Consider the following 27,748-nt stretch of genomic DNA (forward strand, 5'->3'; position numbering starts at 1 on the left):
ATGCATTTACAGGCAGGAGGAAAATACTTGTTGGTTCCATGGTCGTAGGTGTGTAAAGCAAAGCGGAATGCGCTTCCATTTGGAGGAAATGAACCAGGTGTTGCCGTGAAATAAGACCGACAGTGCGGCCGTCATAGTCACATCCACATCAGGGAGGCTTGGAAATGTTTCAAGGTAAAGAGGAATCGCGTGCTTTAGTAATCCAACACTAACACTCCCCTTGTCGCACAGCGGTCAAGTCAGGTCTATGTCGATAAGACATTTGTAACATTTCTGTGAAAGGAAACATTCAGGCAGAATACAGTCATCACACGGGGACAATGACCGAAGCAGGACTCGAACTTGCGATCTCCTGATCCGAAGAGCGCGCCGCCATCATGACTACAGGCGTGATGGAGACACGGTGACACCTAAAGGACGTAAGCTGCACTGCAGCAACAGAACGGGTGTGTTGTGTATCATAAGGTAGTCATTTCTTGGGGAAGAACGAAGCGTTTCTCTGTTTGCTCTTTGTTTTTGTGATATTGTGTAAAAGTAGGCATACTTTATAACTGAGACGGTCAATATTAACTTTCAGTCCTGTCACCTAAATTATTTCTAAGATGTTATTATATATATTTTTTTAATTTAAGATAAGTGGTAAGCCACTTGAAGTGCTAAATGTTGTCAAGCCATTAGCATTGATGCTATGTAGCTACATTTTATGTTTTTACTAATGATGTGCTAAAAACTACTCAGTCCTGTATTCATATAAAGTATTTGGCATTAAGACACCAATAAATAATCACTCTTATGGCCCGAGATAGACCATTACATATTTTGAGTATATTATTAGATTCAGGGCTCACAAAAGTTTCATTTTTTTAATAGTTGAATTCTGCAGAGTCTTTATGGAGCTCATACTGGAGAAAGTACAATTGTCAGACATCGCTACAAAACAAGAACCGCTTAAAATACGCCATATGAATCTTTTACTGAATCCTGATCAGTTTTATTGTCATGGCACAAGGTACAGTACAACAAATGAATACCTGGCAAAGTAGCCAGATATATCTTAGCACTTAAATGCACCTTACTTTAAAATGACAGTAAAATTGATTGGGGAAGTGATTTAGGGTACGTTCATTTGACATTTGTGATGAATCCCTTATTAGCAATTTAAGGTGTCTGGTGCATGTAAAACATTTTTTTTAATGTGTGAGCACGACACAATGCCAAGACAGTTGAAGTCTCATTATGACAGTCAGGGTGACTTCTTAAAGGAAACAAGCTGAAAATTCTGTTGGTGTGTTGCTTACATCACCATGACTTATCCGCAGAGGAAGTGTCGGTCATCTTAATTTACTTACGATATAAAGGACAATTTTATTAATTTACACCTGCCTGTCTATTGGTTCATTAGGCGCTGTTTCCTCCTGTAAATTAAAAACTCATATAATCAGTGATATTAATCCCACCTAATGTTTTGCCCTGACAAGTCCAGATGTCTCAGGTATATTCATCATGGACATAAAAAACATGTCAATTTATGTAAATTCATCTTGTAATATACAGAAGAACAACCAGTGTGCAGTTACTGTAATGTATTATTTACACTGTCAGCTTACTTGACAGAGATATGGAAATACGGATCCTCAGTGTTTCATCACTGGGTTTGGATTTATTCCAAAAGGAGACTCGCTCCCCTTGTGTTTTCTTTGCAGGGCAGGTGCACAAAAGTGGTTTAAAGTTTCACCACACAGACGCTGAGTACAGCTGAAAATAGAGTGAAATGCCAGAAAATATTATAATGGCATCTTGCCTCTATTGCCAACATTTTGGACAGGCTGCTAAACTATCACATCTTAATGTTAACAGCGTGAATACATGCTCAATATTAAAGTTAATACAAAATGAGAAAGAAACAGAGACCGAGGAGATAGTTAACCAAGCATACTTTATTCACTCAATTCAAGGCCCCAGTGGAATTATAGCAAAGCTATATACATCATCTTGCTTCCAATTAAATACATGAAATGTTCTCAATGCACTACTTTTCATTAATCTGACTTCACTTTCAAGATACAACACATTAGCACGCAGAGGAAATAATGTCACACTGGTGAAACTACACAGCAAAAACAGCTTTTCCATGTCGTACGGCTCATATGCCACACTGCATAAGCTCCCCCGACAGAACAACAGTCCGCTGAATCTCCTCTTCAATTGAAAATAAATATCATCTAAGTATCAGTGTCGTCCACCTCTAACATGATGCAGTTTGAATACAGACTGAACGCAGAATTGTTGAGCACTACGCTGGCCTGTGTGTCGGGACCCGTCAGAGGGAATGTTACGACTTCACATCTCACCGCCCCTTCTCTCAACCTGCCTCACACAGTTCTACTTTACGTCAAGGTGTTTTTGTTTCCTTCATTTCCCAGGGGGCTTTTAGGGCAAGAACCCACCATCCCCCGAGAAGTACATAAACATGTTCCAATATTTCCATGTTTGAGAAAATATTGAAAACCCAGTGTTTTTTTTTTAAATAAATAGAAAACTATTTTTGGTGCGAAAATTAAAAATTCTAACATGTCACAACTGGAAAACTCTTGTCTGCACGGATCACGATTCCTTCAGTAAGCACTAGCACTGCAGATAGAGGTGATGTTAGGTGTGTAGTCGGCGTGTCCCCACCACAGGCAGACGAGATGTGGGCTCTGTGAGTCTTCACGAGTAGAACTTACTGTTGTTTATCTTCTTTTCTTTTGTCCTGGGGCACAATGAAAGTACAGCAGAAATAATTTGGCACTTATTACATCTCATTTCATTTAACCTACTAATTATCCCCCACACCAGGTGAGTTCAAGGCTAACCTGTGGTTCTCGCTTTTGCTGCCCTCTCTCACAAGGGGGTTGTGTTGGCCAGGGGGGGCAGAGCGCTGAATGTTGGTGTGTGTGTCGTACAGAAAGGGTTCGCTGTTGACATCCGCCTGCTTCTTCCTCAGCTGGCTGGAAGACGAGTACAGCTCCTCCTCTGCTTTCTGAAAGACTGCAGTAATGTGATCGCATTCACAGAAATATCTCCACCCTGACCTCAAACTGCAGATGTGCATCAGCATTGATGTGGTGTGTGTGTGCGTGTGTGTGTGTGTGTTTGCTCACCTCTGCTTGTTGCACATTGATGTAGACCAGCAGAGAGGCTAACTCTAAGTTTTCATTGTAGCCGTTCTTCAGAGGTACAGAGCGGTAACCTGTTGAAACAAAACACACACACGGTTCCACAGATGAATTTTCTAACTGTAGTGAAACCAAGGAAAGATATATCAAGTTATTTCAAAACACTATTGTTTTCTTTGGAAAATAGCTGAAGGAGATACTACATGATATGCAGTTGTTCACATTTCCCAGGAGAATTTATTTATTCAATTAAATCATCAGAATGAAGTTATTTTAACTAAGGTTCAGTTCAATTTGTTTCTTTTCCCGAACAAGCTCCAGCACAGTTGCTCAGTCCCTCCGGCTCTTTTCTTTTGCTCTTTCTCCAGTAAAATGAAGCTGCCTTCAAGCGCGGTCGTACATGTCAAGATCATAACGACTATCTGACGAAAAACAATAATTGTGAAATATAAAGTCTATGTTAGGGGGTTGAAGAACACAACAGGACCTCACAGAAAAGGGCCACTTAAGTGACACTCGCACCACCAAACAACGCTGTGGCGATTTGCTGGATCTGCCGGAGGCTGAGCAGCTCGCACCATCACCGTACGACGAGAGGGACCTGAACTTGAACTCAGAGAGATGATGAAGCCATAAGATCATCCTCTGATTATTCCAGATAAAACGGCTTTAATACTACACAGTGGTGTGGTTTTGTTAGTGAACACTGTATACGGATTCTCAAAAGTAAGAAAGTAAGTAAAGTGTACAGAAATCCTGCTACTAGGGAACACATAATGGGTCAAATAATATTTTTGCTTTATAATGAGCTTCGTGTGCAGCCGTTCAACAGCTCTGGCCCTCTGTGCTGTGCGTCTGTGTTCTCACCTGAGCGGATGCCTTTGACAGGAAATGTGGCCTGAGCCAGGAAGTTGGGGTCTGAGAACATGTCCTCCTCGTTGACCACAAAGCGCAGGTAGGTGAGTTCAGGCTCGTACACGCTGAAGACTACACAGTCGGCCGGGGATTTCCACACAGGGTTCAGACCGTTATCGCCTGCAGCCGACAGAACGACAGCATTGTTTAGACGATCTCAAATAATGTCTCACTTCAGTCCCACCCCCCGTCCCTTTCCTTACGATAGACGATGGTTTTGAACTTCTCTTCTGTGTGCCCACACAGCTCAATCTCCACGAAAGGACTTGCAATGCTGCGGCCGGGCTTAGGAAGGTGTCTGGCAGCAATCACCTGCAGACAGACACAACTGCGGTTATGAAGTTATCTCCAGACCAACAAGCAAAATGTCAGTATGCTGCTATTCATCCACTTCCTTCATTACAAAATAAAGATCAGGCAGTCTGCATCATGCACCTCTAACATGATGACACAGGTTGACTCACAATATTATATTTGGTCCTGAACTTGAACATATTCTAAAGTGACCTCAGGGCGGTGTGTGTGTTAGCTAGTTATTATTAAATATGTGTTTTTTTGTGTACAGAGTTCAGACGTACCCTAACTGCGATGTTGTACTTGACCTTCTTCTTCTCCTGGTGAGGGTCGTAGTTATCCAAGCGCATGAACTCTGGCTGCAGCACGTAACCTGTATGTCCATTCAGACTGAAGAGGGCACTGTTCAACTGGGTGTATTTATCTGGGTGGACACATAAAGTACACATTATATGAACCTTTGCACTACCTAATCGTCATTGCCTTTAGGAAGCCAGTATTGAAATAAATGTAAAAACAGAAGTGAGACACTATTTTAAGGACAGCTGAAGCTACAGCTGATTACATCGATCCATATAAATCACCAGCAAGTGCTGTCTGCTCTGCGCCTTTCTCCCCTTTTCTAGACCCTGCCATTCCTCATCTGTCCACTAGTTGTCCCTCTTCTCTATCGATCTGTGTGACACAAAATGTAGTCCTCATGTGTAAGAGCTTGTCGACAGTGAGGACAAAGACAATGTAAGAGATTGAATTCACTCATTCACTCCTCAGTCCACAGTTGTTGCATTTTTGTTATGATGGTTCCTGCCATTTCAGCTGTTTGTCACACACACACGCGCACACACACGCGCACACACACGCGCACTAACACGCGCGCACACACACACACGCACACACACACACGCACACGCAAACGCACACACACACACACACACAGCGCAGAAAATCTTCTAGCATGTAGGACAGCGCGTTCTATTTATTTCTTCTTCTGCGCCAAAGTAACTTGTCCAGTGAGCCTGCGAGGAGCTACTGGCAGTTGAGGGGGGAGCATGGGGTGATAACGACATGGAAAGGTAACTTTTCTTTCAAAACAACAAGGGCAGCTCCTGAAGAGGTTAGCGTAGATGCTTTAATAGCATCAATTATACCAGAACTGGAGAGCAAAGAAGGGCTCAACAGTTTAGTCATAATGAAAATAATTTAAAATGTAGAAAATCAGGGTCTGCAGCTCTAACTGGAAGTGCCATCGTCACTGGTTACGGGTGCAATTTTTGCGCTGATGTCTTATCGAGTCACAGAGAGTACAAGGTTACATATGGGGCTAGTGTGACCAATCTCCTAACAAGAGTACAAGATACTAAGTATAGTATGGACCCCAACATTTTCCTCTACAGTTGTCCTCTCCACAAGCTCAGTCCAGCCAAACTACTGTACCTGCTGTCTGGTAGTTGAGAGCCACCATGTGACAGCCAATGGCCCACAGCGGGTAAGGGTCGTAGTTGGAGGACTCCACACGCTGGCCTTTTGGGTAGATACGACTCAGAGCCTTGCGGTTGTACTGCAGGAAGTCCTTGGTGTGGCTCTTTCCTGGCATCTTGTTCTCCACGAAGGAGCGAATCTCTTTGTAGTTGTAGCTGTCTGTACAGAGAAAGAAAAGAGCATTTGAGAGAAACAGGTTAACATGGACACTTCATGAATATTGCTTGCTTCTGAGGACTGTGTTAAGTTTGTGGATGCAGATAAAAAAAACTTTGTTAAACCTTCTAAGTTTCAAAACCTAACAAAACACAATTTATTGGGAGACTGCCCGGAGGACCCTCTATACTTGCCTGCACTCTTACATTAACACACAACTTAATATTGAAACCATGTTCTTTCTTGAACAGGTAATTCAGTTTCTCATGCCAGAGGGGTTGAAAATAGTGGCTCTATGTTAGTGTGTGACTCCAAAACAAACTAAAATGACTAATTTATGTGACTACAGGTCAAATCTCAATGCGTGAACGCACCTTCTTAAAGTCACAGTGAAGAGAGATAAAGACAGCGAACAGTGCATTCACTAACTTGCGTTGTGTGTGTGTCATTAACAGCTACTAATATAATCTAAATTCACAATTATTCTGGAAAGCCAAACGTTTTTGAGGAACACATTTAAAATAGGCAATGATTCCTCAGATCATTCAAGCTCTCCTGGGCAAAGCCACTGCAGGGCAAGATAGATGATCTGTCTTCCAAAAAGCAAACATTTAGATTGTTTCCTCATTTTTCTTGGTAGGTTCAGATCCATTTAGATTTTACTAATGCTATATAGAAAGGTGCACAAATAACCACTACATATCTAAGAACCATACTAGAGCAACAGAGTCACTTGATGAAGACTGTTGTGGTATGGATGGAGGTACTGTAAAATTCAGTGCATTTCCAAATTTAGATTGGTGTCACAGGAAGCTGTCTAGTCTTTAGAGCTTTCCCTTTGGTCACTTCCTGTTTGCTGAAGAACTTTGTGGTATAAGAGCAGCAGCAGTGGGACCAAGTCATTCTTTTGCAAATCACAACTAAGTCTCAAGTCTTTGCTCTCAAGTCCCAAGTCAAGACTGACAGGGGTCAAGTCCCAAGTCCTAAACTTTGAGTTTCGACTTCTACACAAGTCCTCTTCACCAAACGTAATGCCATTTTGACAACAGAGTAATAATATATTCAATTTACAAAAATCATGAGTGCTTTTTAAAATTTGTATTTATTTGTCAGAACAAGTTTGACTGAATTTAATCATAAAAAATGTAGCGTTGACAGGGCACAGCATATAGCACAATTAACCAGTACCACAACAGAATTAATTTTGAATGTATCTATCCTGTCTTGTTGTATTTAACTCATCTTAAATGGAAAAATGTCTCCTACCAAATTTCAAAGACATTTTCTGTAAGACTATTCTTCCTTTAAAGCCATACTGATGATTGATCTAAAATGAGGTCACTGGCTGAGACTTTCGTCTTTTTTGTCCTCCGATCTCCTCCACGTCATAGCTTTAATGACTCCTACTGTTACAAATGTTTTTCAGATCTAAATTATACTGCTTTCATTATGTGAACAAAATAAACTCAGATAAAGTGTTAAGACAAATGCTAATTACACAGATTGTAAGGTGCGAATCTTTCCAAAAGTTTTTGTCTATAGAAACTAAATATAGAAAACCTAATAATAAGTGTCACAATATTAGCTTCAATTTAGAGTGTTTCCATTACAACGCTGCTCAATTGTTAGATATTCAGACATAATTCAGCCAATTCTAATGTTACTAACTCTAATGCACATACTGTATATGTATAATATTATTTTAGGAAGGTTATCTTAGAGGTTACAATGAGAGATAGATAGATAAATGAAGTTTTGAATTGTTTTATAATCTAAAACTTAGCAAATTAAATAATATATCATCCATTTTACTAAGGCATAACACTACGCTGAGTAGACCACATCATATTTTAAAATCATGTCATGCACTGTTGTATAGACTGTTTGCATTAGAGCATATATCCCCTGTGAAGCTGTGGAAAAGTTTGTCACATCATCGTCATCATTGCTTGTGTTCACGGCTCTTTGTGTTCAGTAAGTGCATCTACTGCACATGCATTTACCAAAGCGGTCCTTCTCCTTGCTGCGTGGCTGACAGTAGACCACCAGGTCCGACATCTCCATGGCAACCTCTGCCTTCTTCTCCACTTCCTCCTGCTGTTTGATCTGATATTGGGCAGAAAAACAGCAACTTCCTGTTTGCACAGTGATGCTGACAGACCACCAGTAAAACAGCCCATTGTGGTTATAGTACAGTATCTAGTCTGTTTCAATCATATACTGCTTAGTCTGCGTGGACTGCCAACATGCTGAACCTCAATATGAGCTGATCGACATAGAAAGTTTTCATGAATACCAGACTTCATAAAGTCTTGCGTTACAATATGGTTTACAGGTCCCCTCTACATAATTATCATCTACCGTGAAATACTAACCTCTTGTTCCCGCTTATACTGCTTGCTCATCTCTCTCTGAGTTATGTCCCAGGCCACTTGGTACCATTCAAACAGCTCCTCCAGAGAGCCTGCTGCCAGGTCAAACTGCAGACTGTCCTGCTCCATGTCCTGCAGGGTCAACACGTTGGGCTTCCCGTTTTTACCATTCTTCACTGGAAACAAGGAGGGAGGATAAGAGACACATTGAGGGAGGGTGAACAGGGATGCACAACTCCCGTATATACATTTTTATATAGACAATGCAAATTCAAATCCCATTCTAAATTTGGAATGCAGTTGGTATTTTACAGATTACACCATAGGAATTCACATTTGTGATTACAGCTCCAAATGCAAAGACCTAATACTTTAATGTGGCCATAGCCTAAAATGACTACAAAGAGATCATTCACAGTAATTGGATAACCCCTAACTTTCTATCAAGGAACTACAATTTGGGGATCAACTCTCTACCACTGGTTCAACTTGTGACTAGGTTACAGGTGCATGCACACAAAATGCAATCAAAAAGGGAAACTCACAAGAACATGCACAAGCACAGGGATGACACTCCTACCACTGGTTTCACACTATTCTACTGTTTGAGGTAGTAGTGTGCTGAAGGAAATGAAGCAATGTGCCGGCAAAAGGCAGAAAGGAAGATATTTGTGCTTCTTATTTTAAAGGGTCATGAATACTGGATTAAAACTTACAAGGCATGCGTAAAATAAAATGGTCAGATCTATCTATTACTTTGGTTTAATTGACACATAGCTGCAGTATTATAATTGCTGTTTGCCATGCTAATTAGTTTGTTTAGTTGTTTAATTACTAGGAAAACCAATGTCAATGTAGTCATGTGAAGGTAAAGCATGCATCAGACGCTTAAATAACTCACAGTTTTGGATGTTGCACTTGGAGATGTCCACAACACCCTTACACAGTTCACCTAGTGGGTTGTCTTCCATGTCCTGTTTAAATACACATCACAAACACACAGATATTTTCAGTCAATCACTATGTTGACTGACCTCCAATTGAACTGTGACCTAAACTCTAACCTTCACCTCTCCTTTGGTCTCAGGCATGGTGTTGTTGGACACTTCCTCTACATAGTTAGATGGGAAGAACTGTTGCAACTTGCCACCATAGTCACCTTTCCACCTGTAGTGAGTAGAATGAGGACAATGTGAACAGTCATTTTTGTTCTTGTGTGTTTGCGGCTGACCATGATAGTACATACGGATATAATATAATAGAATAGAATAGAATAGCAACACTTTATTGGGAAATTGCAGAATGATGAACATGCATTATGCAGGGAAATAAAGTGACTAACTCCTAAGATATGGCAAAGACCCATAACCGCTCACTGACACAGCCTGTTGCTGCTCTGGTGTTTGTGCAGACTCACCATCCATTGCTTTCCTTTGATACATTGTGTATCAAATCTCCTTTACGGAAGGTGAGCTCATCTGGCCTTTCAGCCTGGTAGTTGTATACAGCTCTAACTGTACTTGCTGGCTAAAGGAGAAACACACGTGTCAAACACACGCAACTATGAATGTCTTTATCAAAGGAAACCACACAAGACAACAGACAGACCAAAGCTGAAAGAGTATAGTGGTGTGTACACACCAGTGAGGGCTCAATCTCATTGGGTTCCACGTACGTCTTCATCTCATACAGAGAGGCACAGTCTTTCTCCTGTGTGAGAACAAAACACTGTTAGATACCAGCCAGAGAAGATACCATGTTATTGGGTTTGGAAACATAAAGTATATTGAACTGATAATAGCCTGAGTGAAAAAAAAGGTGACTTTAGGATGCATTGCTGATTCATTTTCTAGAGATACAACATGTAAATACAACACTTTGAAGACATTGGAAGGCATATGTTGTTGTTATGTAAATATATAGATATACGTATATCAGTTATTAGCCACACTATCAGTGAGGTCCTATGGATGACACTACCAGTCATTCAGATTCAAACATCTCAATAACTATTTGCCATAAAACTTTATACAGACATTCTTGGTCCCCAGAGGATGAGTCTTAATGACGTTAGTAATCCCCTGACTCTTCATGTAGCTCCACCAGCAGGTCAGGTGAATTATCTTAAACTGATTGGCACAACCATTCACACAGACATTCATGGTTCCAAGATCACAAATCCTCAAGATTTTGGTGATCCCCTAACTCTGTTTGAGCATCAGCAGGTTGATATTTTTGATTAAGACTGAAATGTCTCCATGATGTTTGGTTCATGATGAAGTTTAATAACTTTGATAATCCCCCACTTTTCCATCAGGCCAAAAAAAATTTCCCACAGTTTGGTTTATGATAAACATTAGCATGTCAACATCATAATCAGTGTTATAAAAAAAACATAAGATGATTCTATAAAGATAATAGTAAGATAACATTACACTTAAAGGAAGAGCCATCACATCAAAGGTGTTCTCATTCACCACAGCTTTGTCTCTTCTCTAAATGAATAAATACTGAGGCATTACCTTTAGCATTACAATATATAGATTTAATTTGTTCTACTATGTCTCAAACTCACTGTGCTAAACTGATCCACCAGCTTTGGGGTGACCGGGTAACGTAACTTGATCTTGCGATACAGTGGCTTCTTCCTGAAGTAGTTGACCAGCTCCACGAGGCTCTCGAACTCTGTTGTGGTGCCCAGCAGGTACATGTTGCCTTCCTTCTGGATCCGACAGTGTTTCACTTTACCATCACCTCTGAAAGAGAGAGATGATTAATACACACGCTCAAAATCCGGCAAAGAGAAATGAAGTCTTAAGTTGCGTTGCACCTAAATGTGATGGCAAAGGAGTCTAGTTCTCCTTCCCTCTGTCGGATGAGGAAAGCTCCGTCTCTAGGAATCCTCAGCAGGTAATCCTCTGCCTGACCTCTGCTCAGGTTACTGTAGAACCACCTGCACAACACACACACACACACAAGGATATTTACACAATGGAAAAAAAATACAGCCATATGTCTGCCGTATTTCTGCCAGTTTTTTCTTTTATGCCAGTAAAGCATATTCAAATCTAACTGAGAGAGGGGAAATAGTTACTGTGCTTCTGTGGCTGTATGAGAGCAGGGTCGAGGCCTGCTTAGGTCAGAGATGACTAAATGGTATAGATGTTTATAGACAGCAGAGAACACAACAAATACGTTTTAAATTACATTAGAAAAAACAGAGAAGTAGTGGTGCTGTGCTGGCACCGTTTCATCGGAGCTGTACTTATTTTTGTTGTGCCAACACATTAATTGTCATGTCAAACTTTGGTCAAATGACTGATGTTTCAAGTTATATATTGGTACTGTAGTTTATCATCATTTATCTTAGAACACACATGGTGATTCCCAAGACTATGTTTTATTGTTTTGAGAGAAACGGGTGGAAGAAATGCTCAGTGAGAGATTCAGATACAGAAGCTGGTGGAACAGCAGCAGGGCCACAGGTGTAATCAGGACCTCTCTGTAACTGTACTATTTTCATGTGATGTATTCTGATTAACAGAAAATAAACAAGATCAAGTGCCATTATGTTACTTACTTAGCTCGTTAAAAGGTAAGGTATTTCTTGACAACAGCTTCTTAAAGTCGTTTCCATTGTAATAACTCTATCATGACCAAAATTACAGATGAATTTGCAGATGTATGTGACAACATTATTAGTGAACATGATACATCTAAGTAAAACCGGTTTAAAGATGTTGAAAGACATGTTGGTATGCTACACTAAACTTTAGCACATCTCCAGCCTACAATATCTCAGTGCTGGATACAAAGAGACTAACTGATCGAATCACATATTTATAATTATAAATATAAATTTTATTTGGCTGTGGGTTTAACAGCGAAAAAAAAGTTTTTTTTCCCTTAGTGCAATAAATGCAGTTTACAACTACAATTACAATTCATTTACATCCAAACAGTCCAGACTGATATAATACCAAGCGACTTCCTGTTTGATTCAGTACGGAAGTACCATATTCAGTTTCTCATTAACCCCCATGTTAAACAGGCCGTTTTATTTAAGGCCCGGTACCTAAAAAACACTATAGTCTGTACGTTTAGGTCATATCTCCATGATAACACTAAGGGTGGTGAATTTGTTTGTACCAGGCTAGTTTTTATTTTATTGGAGTGACAGCTAGCCTCTGACCCTCACTTCTTCCCGTAGGTAAACGTCAGCCAGATGGAAGTATCTCCCTCCCCTCAACGTCACATTAATGCCCTTTTTTGGTAAGAGGAAATGAGGCGGAGTCAAAGTCATACAAGATGGTGGCTCCCGTAGGCGAGTACGATTGGATCAAGCTGAGAGACCAGGCATCGACAGAGAGGCTATGACCATTTTTTATACAGTCCATGCATAATACACACACATATTGTATATGTACTGTAGTGAAGACTTTGAAGGAATTTAATGAATGGTATTAAGTGTATTTTTTTATGTCTTTTTTGGCATCTTCAACCCGGCAACAGAGAAAATCTAAACAATCAGCACAGTTTCAGGGTCATTGTCACCAGTTCAGTATCTGTGAAGTTGAATAATAGACAGAAACATTATGACCTTTGACCTTTTTGATGTTAAATGTCAGCACTTCATCATTGTATTCCCTCAAGGCCTTCCTGAGATATTGTGTTCATAGGAATGGGACAGACATATGCCCGGACAACCTGAAAACATACTGCGGCCACGCCTGCCTCCGGCATATGATATCAAGGTATCATATTTAATCGCTAACTTGCATTGTATAATGTTTTTGAGCATTTATACCCAGTGCCCTGTGATATATCAGATTTATGTTGTATGACAAACCCCTCTTGTAGATGTGGGTTGGGCTGTGGTACAGCGTCAGTGAGGCGCAGTTCAAAGTCTTGGCAGCGCAGCGGGTTTTCTCTGTAGTGCTGGATCAGGGAGTACACACAGGGAAAGTGCAGGTTTGGCGTCAGGTAGTAGTAAGTATATGTCCCCTCTGAGCCAGAGCGAATACGGCAGTGCTGGACCCTCCCACCGCGCCTGAAATACATGCACAAGACACGTGCTTACAGATACACACAATGGATTAAAAGATATTAAACCATTTATATAACCTAAAAGCAATAAAAGCAAATAGATTTTAAAATATGGAATCTCTACATCAGACCTTTGGGAGAGGTGGCCCCTACAACGGGACACAAAAAACTACAGTACCCAAGTTTTTGGTTGGACTGGCCATGAGATCAAGAAATGGGATGTAATACCAGAAAGAGAGGGTGAAGTCTGTGACATAGGTGTCACTCTGTCGAACCAAGAAGGTGCCATCTCGTCCCCCAGTCTCTGCACAGTAATCCTGGATGAGTCGCTCGGCCATCAGCCTGCCTTCCTTCATGCGACCGTGAAACCATGACTGTGAACAGTGCATATCCTGGTACTGAGAAAGACAAGACAAAAAAAGGCTTTTAACCGCAGACTGTATATAAAGTTGGACGGCTTGACGGTTCCCAAAAAATGAAGCCAAAACATATCGATCACCCCCTGGTGGCTGGCTGCAGTATAGGTCATAAACCTGCAAATGTTAAAGTTGTACTCTGTAAGATTTTCATCTATTTAATTGTCTTTTAAGTTACTGTCTATTAAACAGTGGGTTAAAACAATGGTGACTGATCATATGACCCACTAATGAAAGCACTTCTACTTGCCTTTGAGTATTACAATCTGTGTCTGTGGCAACATTCCCTTGCTAGATGTAAATAAGCCACCATGTTAGTGATGCTGCGTGACAGGATGTAGGGCTCTGAAAGAACAAGCTCATGTGCAATTACATTTTACCGCCAAAGAGGTCGCTAGACACAACGTATTTCAAATCTTATGGATTACAACTTTAACAGATGGGACACGGGCCAAACTAAAAAGTAAAACTACAAGTCAAATTGTTTGTTTTTTTTCCCCAGGGATGGTTTCTGTCATTTTATGTAGTTCTTATCAAGCTGATGCATATTCAGGTGTAATTTTTTGATGCTATAAAAACGAGGTAAAACATCATGATTGACAGCTCTGACTGACTCCTGATTAACTAAACCTAAGCCTAAACTAAGTTTAACTAGCCCTAATTTTACCACTGTGTTGATTCTAAATTAAAAGCAATGCAGATGACTGTCTTTTACCTTCTTGGGATCTTCTTCCTCCTCCTCATACTCCTCTGCATAGTACAGCTTGTCATCAGAGATCACACAGTAGTGCTTGTTCCACCGCTGAAAAGGAGAAATGGAAATTTACATGTTTAACTTCATATGCAAACAAGCTGCTCACCTGAAATTTGAGTTGAAATATAAATAAGTTCTCTGTATCAACGAGGAAATCCTAGCAATGATACACACATTCATAAGAAGAATACGCTCATAGTTTCACATTACAAATGAACATGTGATACAAAGGTATAACACTGGATCCACTTCTGCTACTACAGTGGAAAAAAATACAATGCGACTAGAATTTAGCAGTTGCTATCTATGAGAAAGTTAGCCAGCCTACCTCCATGTAGCGTGTAGACAATGCCGTTTATTGATGAGAGAAGACACAGCGCGTTCAAAAGGAATATGGTGCACGTGCACTGACTAGAACTTGATGGGAGAGAGCGGAAGAGCTCAGTGGTACAGGGGGAGGGGCGTGAGAGTTGTAAACATTCAAATTCAACTCGATCTGCCAGACTTGCCGACTGCAGCTTTAACAGCCAGACTGTTTTCAGTGCAAAAAAAATGTATACCGCCTGATCCTGATGAACACTACATCGTCACCACTTTGATGTGAACATACTCGGAGCCAAACAGGAGTTGACTAAGTTAGTTGATAACCAGCTTGATCAAAAACAGACAGGCCCCAGATGTGAGATGTTGAACAGGTCAGCAAAGATCGTCCCTATGTTAGGCGTCTCAGCTGCCTTGCTATACCCATTTGACCCCTCTGACAGTACCTGATCCACAGGGTCCCAGATCTCCAGATCTCCCTGTTTCTGCCCCTTCCTGAAGTCTCTACTGATTCCTCCTCCCTCCACACTGAGCTTCTTGTGCTGCACAAGGACATAAGACGAAGCACAGCCATAAGTAATGATGATAAAATAAATAATTTTGGAGTTGTTATATAACACACCCACACACACACACACACACACACAACCTTGAGTATGATCTTGCCCTTCAGCTGCGTAGGTGAAGGTAGCTGCTCAGCCATCTGCTCCACAGGCTCAGTCAGCAGTTTGTCTCCAAGCACTTCTTTGAAGATACGGGCCATCTGACGCTGCTGCTCTAGAGGACAATGCTCCTCTATGGACAGGATCACTGGGAACCTGAGAGAGAGAAGCACGGTTATCAAGACGACGTGTTTGACACAATGTGTGGCTATGAGATGACAATGTCAATGGATAGATGTGGATTCATTGTAATTGATTAATGTAAAAATCAGCTAAAAACATGATTCAGTGGACTAAGCGAATTTGACTTTGACAATATTTAGTTGTGTGTGTGTGTGTGTGTGTGTGTGTGTGTGTAAACAGCATTTTTTTTTATGATTCTTACTCTGATGTGACAAAAGCGTGGTCGTTAATGGCTTTGACCACATCTTCAAACTTGATCTTGGTGGTCCTGGTCCAGCCATGGTAGATGATGGGCTCCCCGGGTCCTTCCCAGCAGTCCACTGCACAGATTCAGTACCAAACAAGCCACAAATAAAGAGGTGTTACAGATTTAAGATAATGTATTATTTATTATTATTTAACCCCCACTAATCTTTTTTGATTTGTGCTGTAAAATGATCTAAAATGAGACCAACGCTGCTGATGTAACTCCAAAACGTGAACTAAAACACATCTGCCCTTAAAGTGTAGCACACTGGGGCTGGTTTATACTGACATTCAACACAGCGGCATCCCAGACGCAGACAGCGCACGTAGGCCTCTGTGGATGACTCACTACGAAGCTGATCACCTGTCAGGTAGCTGTTGAAGAACACACAAACAGGGGACTATTATATGATTCACAAGAACTAAAACCATGGTCATGTATTGTTACCTCTACTATGACGGTACGTTTTGGTCCTGTTGGTGAAGCAGCAGGGTAGCTGGTAGCACTTTCTAATAAAAGGTTTATAATTTAACTTGTGGCTTTATTCATACAAAACTGACTTCTGCTTTATAAATTAATTAGAACAATGTTTGGGTCGCCAGGTCAGAAAAATACTCCTTGCAGGATCCAACTTTCTAATCTACATCTATCCTGAAGGTAGAAATGTTGATTAAAGGAGCACTTCAGCGATTTACTGTTGTGTTCCATAAAGTGACTCACAGGTGACAGAAAAGAAGAAGTCATCCTGACTTTCAGTTCCTAGAATAGGTCGAGCTCCAAATAAGGAAATCCTATAGTATATTACCCATAATGCAACTTGTATCATATTTTAATAGACCCTTCCTGTGTGTTAAATAGTCATTTTTTAAAACTTCATTGCATAAATTTGTTAAGGTAGACTTTTTGTAATAAATTTGTCTGTTTTCTTTGTTCTTTAGAACTGTTTACTCCTGCTGATGAGGAAACTGGCCTTTCTATGTAAAATTAATGTTGTGTCCTTTTAATAAAGGCGTTCTTCATCCCGCCGACAAAGCTCTGATTGGTTTACAGGTATTTTAAGTAATAAAAGATATCTTACTGGCACAATCAGTGACCCAAACGGCTACAGTATATCTGCTGGAGGAGAATAAACACCAGCGAAGGGGATTTTAGAAAAGAAAGTTAATTTATCAGTACATCATGTTTTTTAACCACTGTTTTAAAGCAAGTCTTACCCTTCTGGCATTTTGACACTTTTCTTTTGTAATCTTAAAATGCTCCTAATAAGCGTATGGCACACTAAAATGTACAAGAAATCCACCAGGTGTTGAAACTCATCAAATTCAATCCTCACTTTTTCTGATGTGATTTCTGATAAAAGTCAGAAATCAGAAGTCTGATAAAAGTCTGACCAATCATTTTATTCCGTCCAAATCAAATGATTTACGGAGCTTCCTGCCTGTCATCCAGCGCTCTGTTTCACTTGTGCCACTAATGCTGCGTTTGAGTAACCTGACTCCGCCAGATGGATTGATTCGCATGATTTGCATTTGCTCTGCATATCCATCTGGGAACTCTCGGTTGGAGATGTTTTAGGAAGAGGAGGAAATACTGGTTGCTGATTGGATAAATCATTTGTCTATCACCACCTATGCTGGTGATAGACAGGCCAAATCGCTTGGGCAAACTTCTCCAAACTTTCTCTGCCGCAGGTTACCAGACTGATCTGCGGGTAAAATACAATGGGGTAGCGTTTGAGTGCCATGGGCTGAAGTCTGAAGATGCCTGTCAAAGTGAACCTTCTACTAGCGAATTTGGGGTAGGTCGATCTCCCCTGAATTCGCTAGTAGGAGGTTTCACTTTGACAGGAGTTCCAGTGCACTTTGCCTAGTTGAAGGTCTGAAGTTCCCATTGCACACGAACGCAGCATTTCTCTCAACACATGTGTCAGGGGAGCATCAGAGGTCAGTCAGGGGGAAGTGGGACTTTTGAGGGACTCGCTGTGAGACATGCCAGAAAGGTAAGAATTGCTTTAATCGTTTGTCAACATATAAAGCTTTTACTCAGGAATCAAGAACCGGTTCCAGCTGAAAATTTTAAAATTGGAATGTGGAGTTGTAATGTTTTTCTGACATCAGTGGTGCAAAGAACAACACAGATCAGGGGTTATTAGTATTTGTTGACATGTATAACAGGGCATGTTTGAACATTTTACCTATTTGTTTTCCCTGTAAATGAGTGATCAGTATCTCATGAATTCCTATCACTAAATGTTTTTGTTGGTATGGGGCTCCACATGTAGTTGTTGTGGTGTGCTGTTCAGATAACACATCAAGATGACTGCGTAGCCTTGGAGCATTTTAGCTAAATAATGTATAGTTTTATTATTATTATTGTGTGTGTGTGTGCGTGTGTGTGTGTGTGTGTGGTGTCATACGGACGTGTTGTGTGAGGAGCTGATCCAGTAATGGCACAGGGGGTTGTTCATGTCCAGGTTCCTAATCTCTGAGAACTTCTCATCCCACACAGAGTTCTCCTTGGAAAAGAGGAAACTGAGGAACTAGAGTAGGAGAAATGCTTCAGATTTAACCACAGTCCCTTATTATTTGTGTGATCCATTTTAGTAATTAAACTTCAAATAACAACAACAACCACAACAACAACAACAAAGCTTTTGGCACAATTTTTCAAGTCAAACTGTCATAATTATCATCCTAGTCCTAACACATAATTCTTGTCTAGGTCATTTAACTGCATTCTTACAAATATGTATTTCACCTGCCATTTATTGCCAAATTCAGTTCAGTGATACATAAAATGCAGAGGCTCGAAATGACAGCTTGGGAACCAGACAAATCTTCAGAACTCATGTTTTATTTGATCTGGCAGATGCGTCTGGCCCCTCTCACATTCAGATAGATTTCCTGCCCACCAGAACCTTCGCCATGTGTGAATGCAGCTGCTCATTGTGCGGTGTATTCACAGCAAGCAATTCTCATAGAAAACCGGAAGAAATCAAACCTCCGAGGGGGAAGAGGCAGTGTGATTTACACAAAAGTGGCAACGAAAAAGACTAGAAAGGCTACAAGATTCTGTCTCCAAAGTCATCAGACAAATTCAAGGAACAGCAAGAGACTCTTTTGTTTATGACCCAATCAGAAACTTTTCGTCAACGCGGTGAAAACTGCAGCAAACCAAATTGAATATTTCCAGTAAGTGAGAAAGCGTCTGACACAGAGAATCTCCTGTTGTTTGCTGCATGGGTGAAAGAGCAGCTCTGCACAGCTGATTCTCCTGACACTGTCCAAAGGTTCATGTGTGAAAAGGCTTAATAAGCATTGCAAATTGCCAAAATGACTTTAAGCCAAACCGCAGGTATGCTGATAAAAAACACTCTGTACACACAGTGACCTCTATTACAGTCCTGTTACATCTTTGCATTTTCTGCCTCTGACTGTTACACACAGCACTTGCAGGCACAGAGCAGAATACCTCGCTGACGGTGAACTCGGGATCATTGGTTTTTCTCATGGTGTCGTCGATGAAGGTGGTCATCAGTTCTCTGACTTGGTTCAGGTCGCTGGCCCAGGCTTCCTGAGAGATGAAGGGTCACGGAAAAAAGATATTAAAGCCAATGTTAGAATGAATGCACGTCTGTGGAACTATTAAATAAATGTATATACGTAATAACGTCAATTCCTCTGAATTATTGGTTAGTGCCTTGAACAGGTAGATAGCTAAATTTCATCAGCAGCTCCTGGGCAGAGGAACGATGACATTCATTCATTAGTGACTGGGGCTCTTCCCATATATTTATCTGATGTTTATTTTTTTACATACTTACTGTACATAGTAGCCCTGCCTTTATTTGTCTAGTATTGTTGTCGGTGTTCCTAGCTGTTGTGTACATTGAGAGTTAAATTCCTAGCATGTGTACTGGGCCAATAAAGGTGGTTCTGATTCATTCAAACTGGCAAATTTAGGCTATAAATTAAATTATGTCCGTTCTCTGAAATCATGACAGGTCAGTTTTCTTTGCTGCGATGATGCTGATGATGATGATGACAGAAACCTTTTCTACGAGAACATACAGTACTGTTCAAAAGTTGTAGGCTACCAAAGTGAGATTGTGGAAGGTAGTTTCATGTCACAGATCATACACTATGGCAAGACTGAGCACAGCAACAAGACACAAGGTAGTTATACTGCATCAGCAAAGTCTCTTCAAACACAGATTTCAAAGCAGACTGTTTCAAGATGAGCTGCTCAAGCTCTTTTGAAGAAGAACAAAGAAATGGGAAACGTTGAGGATCGTAGTTGCAGTGGTCAGCCAAGGAAACTTAGTGCAGCAGATGAAAGACACATCAAGCTTAGTTCCCTTCAAAATGTGAAGATGCCCAGCAATGCCATCAGCTCAGAACTGGCAGAAACCAGTGGGACCCAGGTGCGCTCATCTACTGTCCCGAGGAGTCTAGACAGAAGTGCTGTTCATGGAAGAGTTGTGGTCAAAAAGCCAAACCTCTGACGTGGAAACAAGGCCAAGTGAATCAACTATGCACAAAACATAGGAACTGGGGTGAAGAAAAATGTATAATAATGAGTGTCTTCAGGAAACATTGAAGCACGGTGGAGGTTCATGCAAGTTTGGGGCTGCATTTCTGCAAATGGAGTTGGAGATTTGGTCAGGATTTATGGTGTCCTCAATGCTGAGAAACACAGGCAGAAACTTATCCAACAAGCAGTATCATCAGGGAGGCATGTGATTGGCCCCAAATGTATTCTGCAGCAGGACAACAACCTCGAACATACAGCCACTGTCATTAAGAACTATCTTCAGCGTAAAGAAGAACAAGAAGTCCTGATGAAGTGATGGTTTGGCCCCCACAGAGCCCTGATCTCAACATCATCCAGTCTGCCTGGGATTACATGAAGAGACAGAAGGATTTCAGGAAGCCTACATCCACACAAGATCTGTAGTTAGTTCCCCAAGATGTTTGGAACAACCTACGAGCCGAGATCTTTCAAAAACTGTGTGCAAGTTTACCGAGAAGAACTGATGCAGTTTTGAAGGCAAATGGCAAATATTAATTTGTTTTACATTTCTCTTCTGTTCAGCAGCTGCATTTTGATAATGGATGAAAATAATCTATTGACACTTCCATTTTTGAAAGCATTCTCAGTTTACAAAAATGTTCACGCCTGCCTCAAACTTTTAATTACTTAATATTAAGAATATTGCAAAGACGTTTTAAGTTTGAGATTTAAGTTGTTTCTCTTGGGATTTGGGGAAAGTGATAATATTTTTTTAGATTTAGAAGTTACTTATGGATAAAAAAATATACATAGATAACATACTGTAGATTATAGATGCTCTACTCAAAATACTGAAAAGAAGTTGGCTGGGATTGCCTCCACACAGCTCTCACCCAAATACGTGAATTAACATTTTTTTCCCCGGCCACATGCACGCTTGGTTAGACTGTCTATCACAACAAACAACAAAGAAACTCAGATTACAACACACACAGAGGGAGAGTGACTTCATTCTCTACTCAGGATGTCATTACTCCACTATATCTTTACATTTACATTGCCTTAAATTAATGACAAAATAATAAATAATTGTATCTCTTATTTGTTACAATACACATTACCGGGAAAGGAAAGTGAGAAAAGACAGAAAGTTAGAACATCAGCTCCTTGTGCTGGTGTACTGATCATGAGCTCATGTTACCTTCTGCTGGTAGATTAGGAATCGTTGGAAGTCGTGGAGCAGAACGGCTGAGGCATCTGGTTTATCTGTGTTACTGTGTCATGAAGAAGAGCAAACACTCAGTCAAACCATGTGGACAAACTACAAACTGTCTTTAAAAGCTGCCTTCAATTTACATCAGAGTTAAGATGTTGAGCAAAGATGAGTAAAACAGGCGCTCACCCCAGAATAAAAGCACATGATTCCTTTTTGAACTCATCAAGGATCTGAGTTTAAAATATAATATGAATGAAAATGCTGGAAAAACATATGTACAATCATACACACAGTGCATATTTGCTCCAGGGTGATCAATTCAGGCTCACCTCATTCTGTTCAAACATTATAATGTTGTACAATTTATGAAACTGCTCAAAGTCCAAGCGTTCTTTCTTTGCTCCCACTTCCTGTGAAAGCAGAACAAAAAAAGCAGTGAGACGACAAGAGCACCTACGGAGAGTTGGAATATTCATTTCCTAATCAGGTCTGATCAGTCATCCACAATCTCTGATATGATAGAAATGATGCTGTTTCAGTGTAGAATATATTAATAGTCCTCTGGTTGTCTATGTCAGCTTTCTAGTATATACAGGTATGTGTAATCATGTAGTCATGTTCATTTCACACAACAATGACGAGGACATGGCCTGAAGAGAAGAAGACTGACTACCAGGAATTTGTCTTTGAGAGTACGAGAGCTGGGGGCCTTGTAGTTGAGCAAAGCTAGCAGAGCCTTCAGCTCCTTCAAGGAGATGCTGGAAGGGGGACACAGACAGAAAAAAGGATCTTTAACACATTCAATATGTCACTATATGGCAGCCATGTAATGCAGCAAGTTCCTACCAGTTTTCTTACATATTAAATTTTGATTGGTTTAAAAAACATTAATCAAGCCATATCACACCAGTCATACGACACAATATTGATTTTAACATTTATGTAAAGGGATAGTATGACTGCAAATCATATATAATACATATACAGTACCTGTTTGTTTTGGTCTGATTGACAGAATACATCTGCTTCCTCAGCCAACTGGTGAGAAAGGAACAAAGAGGGATCAATGAGTCGGTGTCACTAATAACTCTGTGTGTGTATGTGTGTGTGTGTGTGTGTGTGTGTGTGTGTGTGTGTGTGTGTTTGTCTGTGTGTCTGTGTGTGTGTGTGTGTGTGTGTGTGTGTAAATACCTCTCTATAAGAACAGGAGTCGGAGCCTCCAGTGTCTCTTGCCTCAGCAGTTCTAGTCCTGTCAGCCATTTCTGTGCCTCCTCGACAGAATCAGCTGGAAAATGAGCAAAACAGAAAGTTTTACACCCATGAGATGGGTGTGATGGATGGAAACTGCTGCAGCCGGCACACATGTGGCGTCCACACAGACTTTGGTGCTCCGGGGCTTCCTGCCTCTCCACATTGAGGTAGCCTCTGATAATGGCCCGACGGACCAAACTTAACATATTTATTGGTTTGCTCTGTGTTCTGCAGTGTTTCATAAAGTTGTATAGCGTGACAGACACACAACTCTCTCCTGCTGCACGTGACATATTTGACGTTTTATGTTATATCTTTAAAGACGATAGTTCAACATTTGGCTGAAAATGCTTAATAACAGAGTTGGAGATAGGAATTGGTTAGCCTAGCTTAGCATGAGGACTAGAGGCTAGCCCGCTCTATTCAGAATAAAGCGAACACTTTATTGAACTGATACACACACAATAAACATGTTAAGTTGGGTCCGTTGGGCCATTAACACAATAGAAATTAGAAAAAAACAATTTGTCGTTCCAGGGGCAGTGATATGCTGGAACTATTTCTTGGTATGCAACATCCTCACAGTTGGGTTGCCAGATTTTATTCCATCATGCAAGACTAAATCCAAAACTTGACTGAATCTGGCAACATGTGCGATGGCAACAGATGCTTCATAGAAGTGCTGGTGGAGTGATACACTCGTAATTGTCCCTATAACAACATATTGTTTATGTATGGAAAAACACACAAGATAAAATGTGTAAATGTCTGTCAGCTTCAGAGTTGTTGGTAGATGTATTTTTGAATTTTTGACACAGCCAGCATAGCTATTTAAATAGAAATGGGTATCAGTATGATGTTAACAATGCTACTACTGTTATTGATACAAGTTACAAGTTAGTTTGGAACCTTGCAGTACATTTTCAATTGTCAAGGGGCGTTATCAACGGCTGTAGACCAAAATGCCTCTGGACGCAATTGGATAGACTTACAACCAATCAGAGCAAGGAAACATGTGCCGCAGTGCTGAGTGACGAACAAATGTAAACGGACTACAGCTGTGATGGTGGAGCATCTATATCTGTGAATGAGTGTTGCTGTTATTGCCATTTGCCAGAAAGTATTCAACAGAAAGTTCCACATCTGCTGCAGCCATCTTGGTTGTTTTTTAAATTTGCCTTAACAGCCCTCCTCATTATCAAGCTAGGTTAATGCTCTCGTCAGCCGTCGTACAAGATAAATAGTTGTGATTGGCCCCACCAGGAAATCTGCGTGATGGAGGAGGATCAGACGCATCTGCCAGAGCAAATAAAACCGGATCTTGCAGATTCATCCAGTTCCCAGGCTACTGCAGAAATCCACTTTTGATGAAAAATAATAAGAAGGGCTAAAAAAACCCACATAAATAAAGAGCTCACCTCCCAGACTTAGTGTGTTGAGGACAAACTGTGAGCCATAGAAGATTGTGAAGCAGGTTTTTTCATCGTGTTTGTCCTTGCCATCTTTGAAGCGCTCAAAGTCCTTAGAGTTCCTGCCTGGACGGACCTCTCTGATCTCATACAGGTCCACTGAAACACAGCACACACATTTCAGGTGTTTGTTTGGTTTTTGAAAGAAATCTCTTTTTGAAAGAGATTTGACGATTGTGCATCGCCATTTTTTCTCTGGTCTGGATCACAAAACAAAAGTCGTAAACAGTATAATAGATTTAACATGGTTCTTTTTCAGTTTCACACATTTTCAGCTCTTACTGTCACCAGTATAGTGGTGTAGTATAGTGTGCTTTAGGGCATGGTTATTCTCACACCTCGACACAATGTGATGCTGGGAAGTCTATGCGTTAAAAAAACACGCCCTAAATATCTACAGACAGTATCTTTACTGCTACATCACAAATCTCTTGACAAAATGACTGTTGTCATGATGGAATGAGCTATTCATCACAAATGAAAGACACTGCATGCCGACTGCCGCCCAAAGTATGGCAGTACGGCAGCTATCCAGTGCTAAGAAACCTAGCACAGTGATCATTATTTCCCTGTGGTCAATGTCTTCTTTAAGACTATTTTGAAAAAATACAACAAAGACTTAGAAAAAGAGGTAAATCATGAAGATTATGATGATTTTTCATTATCAATATACTCACAGGCACCATCAGTTTTGTCTGCAGTGCGTGTCCACGCCACCTGCCGGGTCTCCATGATGACCTGCACGGTGAGCCGCTCTACCTTCTGACGAAACACCGTCATGACCACGCCCATCTCCATGTCCCGTTTGATGAGAATCTTCTTGTACTCCGTCATCTCTCCCTGCTGCCCCCTAGAAGCCATCTCTGCAGCTGAGACAGGACAGGAGAGACACAGAGGTGCTTACACTATGGAGTGGTCTCGAGGATAGTGAAAGCATCGAGGAAGATTTAAGATCTTTTAGACGGCTTCAAAGGGGTTAAGGTTGTCAAGATAACTCAGTTCTAAATTTCAATACTACAGCTAAGAGAAGAAAAAGTCCTTGGCAAATTAAATACGATGTGTTTTTCTTTATGAAGAAAATAACATCCTGCACCGAGTGCTGGTACAGAAAAAGTCACTGAACGCATCCCAACACACAGCGAATTTGCTTTGCCATTGTTTCATCTGTGCAGCCTGTTGATGAGCTGAAAGTTGACCGGCTTCAATAGATATAGAATTATCACAGTTTGCATAATGTGGTTGGAATTCATACAACTTTTTAAACACTTGAAGATCCAGTCATCACTAAAGCGTATGTCATGCAAAACATCCAATAAAAACTAATGAAATGGTCAAAGACGTTGACATTTAAGGTGTGTTGACTGATTCTTGACCCCAACTCCTTCATTGACAATGTCGACATGTAAGAAAACATTACAACTTAAAAAGAGCCTATGCGCAGCTCAGTGAATTATATATTTTTTCCAATAGCACTACACCCCTAACCTTACACATGTGGTCGCGCATTTGTTTTGTATAGCAATGTAATTCTTAACATTAGACTTATTTATTTACACATATAAACCAGTGTAGTAGAAAATAATATTAGTTTATCTTGACGCTGTCTTTGTGTATGCTGATGAAGTGACTGCCTTTCTGTATGAAACTCTGCAGACCCTACTTGTGTGTGTGTGTGTGTGTGTGTGTGTGTGTGTGTGTGTGTGTGTGTGTGTGTGTGTGTGTGTGTGTGTGTGTGTGTGTGTGTGCCTGCCTTTCTCCACCTGATTTCTTCTGAAGCCTAAGTAGTGATCTTTCCTTTGGAAGCTGAATAGAAGATTTCTTTCACATTTGTTTTCTTACATCGCGGTGTAAACATTTGTCACTAAACAATATATAAAAGTTGTCTCTTATTTTACGGTAAATGCCAGTGAAACTAAAGAAATTGCATTCCAGCTAAACAGAGGGACAAAACTGCAGAAATAGCGCATGATGTTTCCTTTCTAGACAGCTAACTCAGAATCCATTTTTCAGAGGGCTGTGAAACGTTTATATGTTCTGCCGGAAAACGAACTGAGAATATGGATGAAAACATCAAGACGAAGACACCACAAGAACTATGTTCACAGACAGTAGTGCAGCGGGTATTTCAACAACTTAATGAACTCTAATCTCACTTTGACCTGGTGGAAAACTTCTTTTTCATTTCTTATTCGGTCTATAAAATCTCAAAAAATGGTGAAAAATTACCACCAAAAGTTCCCAGATGCTAATTCCTTGTTTAAAGACACTAATGATCCAAAACCCAACAATATTCTGCAGCTGACGTAGCCGAAATACAACATCCTTGATGTTCATCTTCTTCACTGTTTTCAGACCATACCACATTACCTCAAATCACACTGCCTCCACAGAACGTCCACTTGAAAGTGTCAAAGAAGTGCTTGCAGAGCCAATCCGAGCCTGTTATAGCTCGAGCTCATATGTAGTAGAGGTGCACCAATCCGGGATAACGGCTCCAATATTGACTAATTAGCTGGGTTGGATATCGAATAAATGAGGCCGATCCAGCATTCTGATCCAGTCAATTTTGTTTTATTAATATCATACACAGCAATACAGTTACACTAATCTTATCCCTTTAATCCTATTTTTGCAACAACAGTCAGGGTTTTATATCACATTTTGCAATATCTGTCTGCAGTAAATGGTAAATGGACTTGTACTTATATAGCGCCTTTCTAGTCTTCTGACTACTCAAGGCGCTTCACAGTGTTTGTCACATTCACCCATTCACACAGACATTCACACTGATGGCAGTGGACATCTACAGACCATCTAATCTGATCTAATCACTCACACCACATTTACACACCCATGCGCAGCACGGGGAGCAATTCGGGGTTCAGTGTCTTGCCCAAGGACACTTCGACATGTGGACCGGGGGGAGATGGGGATCGAACCACCAATCTCTCGAACAGAGGACGACCCACTCTGTCACCAAGCCACAGCCGCCCGCAGTGCACTTTACATGGAAGTGTTATTTTTTTTATTTTTGTTGCACTTTGTTATTTGTTAATAAATAATATTAAGTACATTTATATCCGTGTTAATTTGTTACCTTTTTTCAAACAAGGCTAAATGTTTATGTCAAGCCTGATGCCTTCACTCATATGGACACGTATACGCTTCATTCATTCAACAGTAGGATCAGATCGGTATCGGGTAACGGCCGATACGCTCAGCCCAGGTATCGTTATCGGGTTGGACCCGAAAAAAACTGGATCCTGCATCTCTAATATATAGTCTACTACTAACTTA

The 27,748-nt window shown here is 40.7% G+C and overlaps 1 protein-coding gene across 1 annotated transcript in view; it reads right to left on the reverse strand.

Annotated features, from left to right (window-relative positions):
- Positions 1-1,917: 1,917 nt before the first annotated feature.
- The window catches only part of plcg2 (phospholipase C, gamma 2), a 30,778-nt gene continuing 4,947 nt past the window's right edge, over positions 1,918-27,748 (reverse strand). The window contains exons 2-33 of the mRNA XM_083917400.1: positions 25,129-25,320; positions 24,401-24,550; positions 22,923-23,016; positions 22,722-22,769; positions 22,405-22,489; positions 22,061-22,141; positions 21,918-21,961; positions 21,717-21,789; positions 19,475-19,576; positions 18,424-18,542; positions 16,292-16,377; positions 15,959-16,076; positions 15,561-15,729; positions 15,358-15,453; positions 14,552-14,638; positions 13,649-13,818; positions 13,224-13,424; positions 11,205-11,327; positions 10,950-11,130; positions 10,016-10,084; positions 9,792-9,901; positions 9,445-9,541; positions 9,276-9,348; positions 8,378-8,550; positions 8,006-8,108; positions 5,802-6,005; positions 4,652-4,791; positions 4,277-4,385; positions 4,026-4,193; positions 3,144-3,232; positions 2,856-3,022; positions 1,918-2,752 (exon numbers count right to left, since the gene is read on the reverse strand). Coding sequence (XP_083773526.1) covers positions 2,710-2,752; positions 2,856-3,022; positions 3,144-3,232; positions 4,026-4,193; positions 4,277-4,385; positions 4,652-4,791; positions 5,802-6,005; positions 8,006-8,108; positions 8,378-8,550; positions 9,276-9,348; positions 9,445-9,541; positions 9,792-9,901; positions 10,016-10,084; positions 10,950-11,130; positions 11,205-11,327; positions 13,224-13,424; positions 13,649-13,818; positions 14,552-14,638; positions 15,358-15,453; positions 15,561-15,729; positions 15,959-16,076; positions 16,292-16,377; positions 18,424-18,542; positions 19,475-19,576; positions 21,717-21,789; positions 21,918-21,961; positions 22,061-22,141; positions 22,405-22,489; positions 22,722-22,769; positions 22,923-23,016; positions 24,401-24,550; positions 25,129-25,312 — 3,756 coding nt within the window. The 5' untranslated portion in view covers positions 25,313-25,320 and the 3' untranslated portion in view covers positions 1,918-2,709. The remainder of the gene's footprint in view (positions 2,753-2,855; positions 3,023-3,143; positions 3,233-4,025; positions 4,194-4,276; positions 4,386-4,651; positions 4,792-5,801; positions 6,006-8,005; positions 8,109-8,377; positions 8,551-9,275; positions 9,349-9,444; positions 9,542-9,791; positions 9,902-10,015; positions 10,085-10,949; positions 11,131-11,204; positions 11,328-13,223; positions 13,425-13,648; positions 13,819-14,551; positions 14,639-15,357; positions 15,454-15,560; positions 15,730-15,958; positions 16,077-16,291; positions 16,378-18,423; positions 18,543-19,474; positions 19,577-21,716; positions 21,790-21,917; positions 21,962-22,060; positions 22,142-22,404; positions 22,490-22,721; positions 22,770-22,922; positions 23,017-24,400; positions 24,551-25,128; positions 25,321-27,748) is intronic.

Source organism: Echiichthys vipera (genome assembly GCF_963691815.1).
Source record: "Echiichthys vipera genome assembly, chromosome: 7".
NCBI classification, from domain to species: domain Eukaryota; kingdom Metazoa; phylum Chordata; class Actinopteri; order Perciformes; family Trachinidae; genus Echiichthys; species Echiichthys vipera.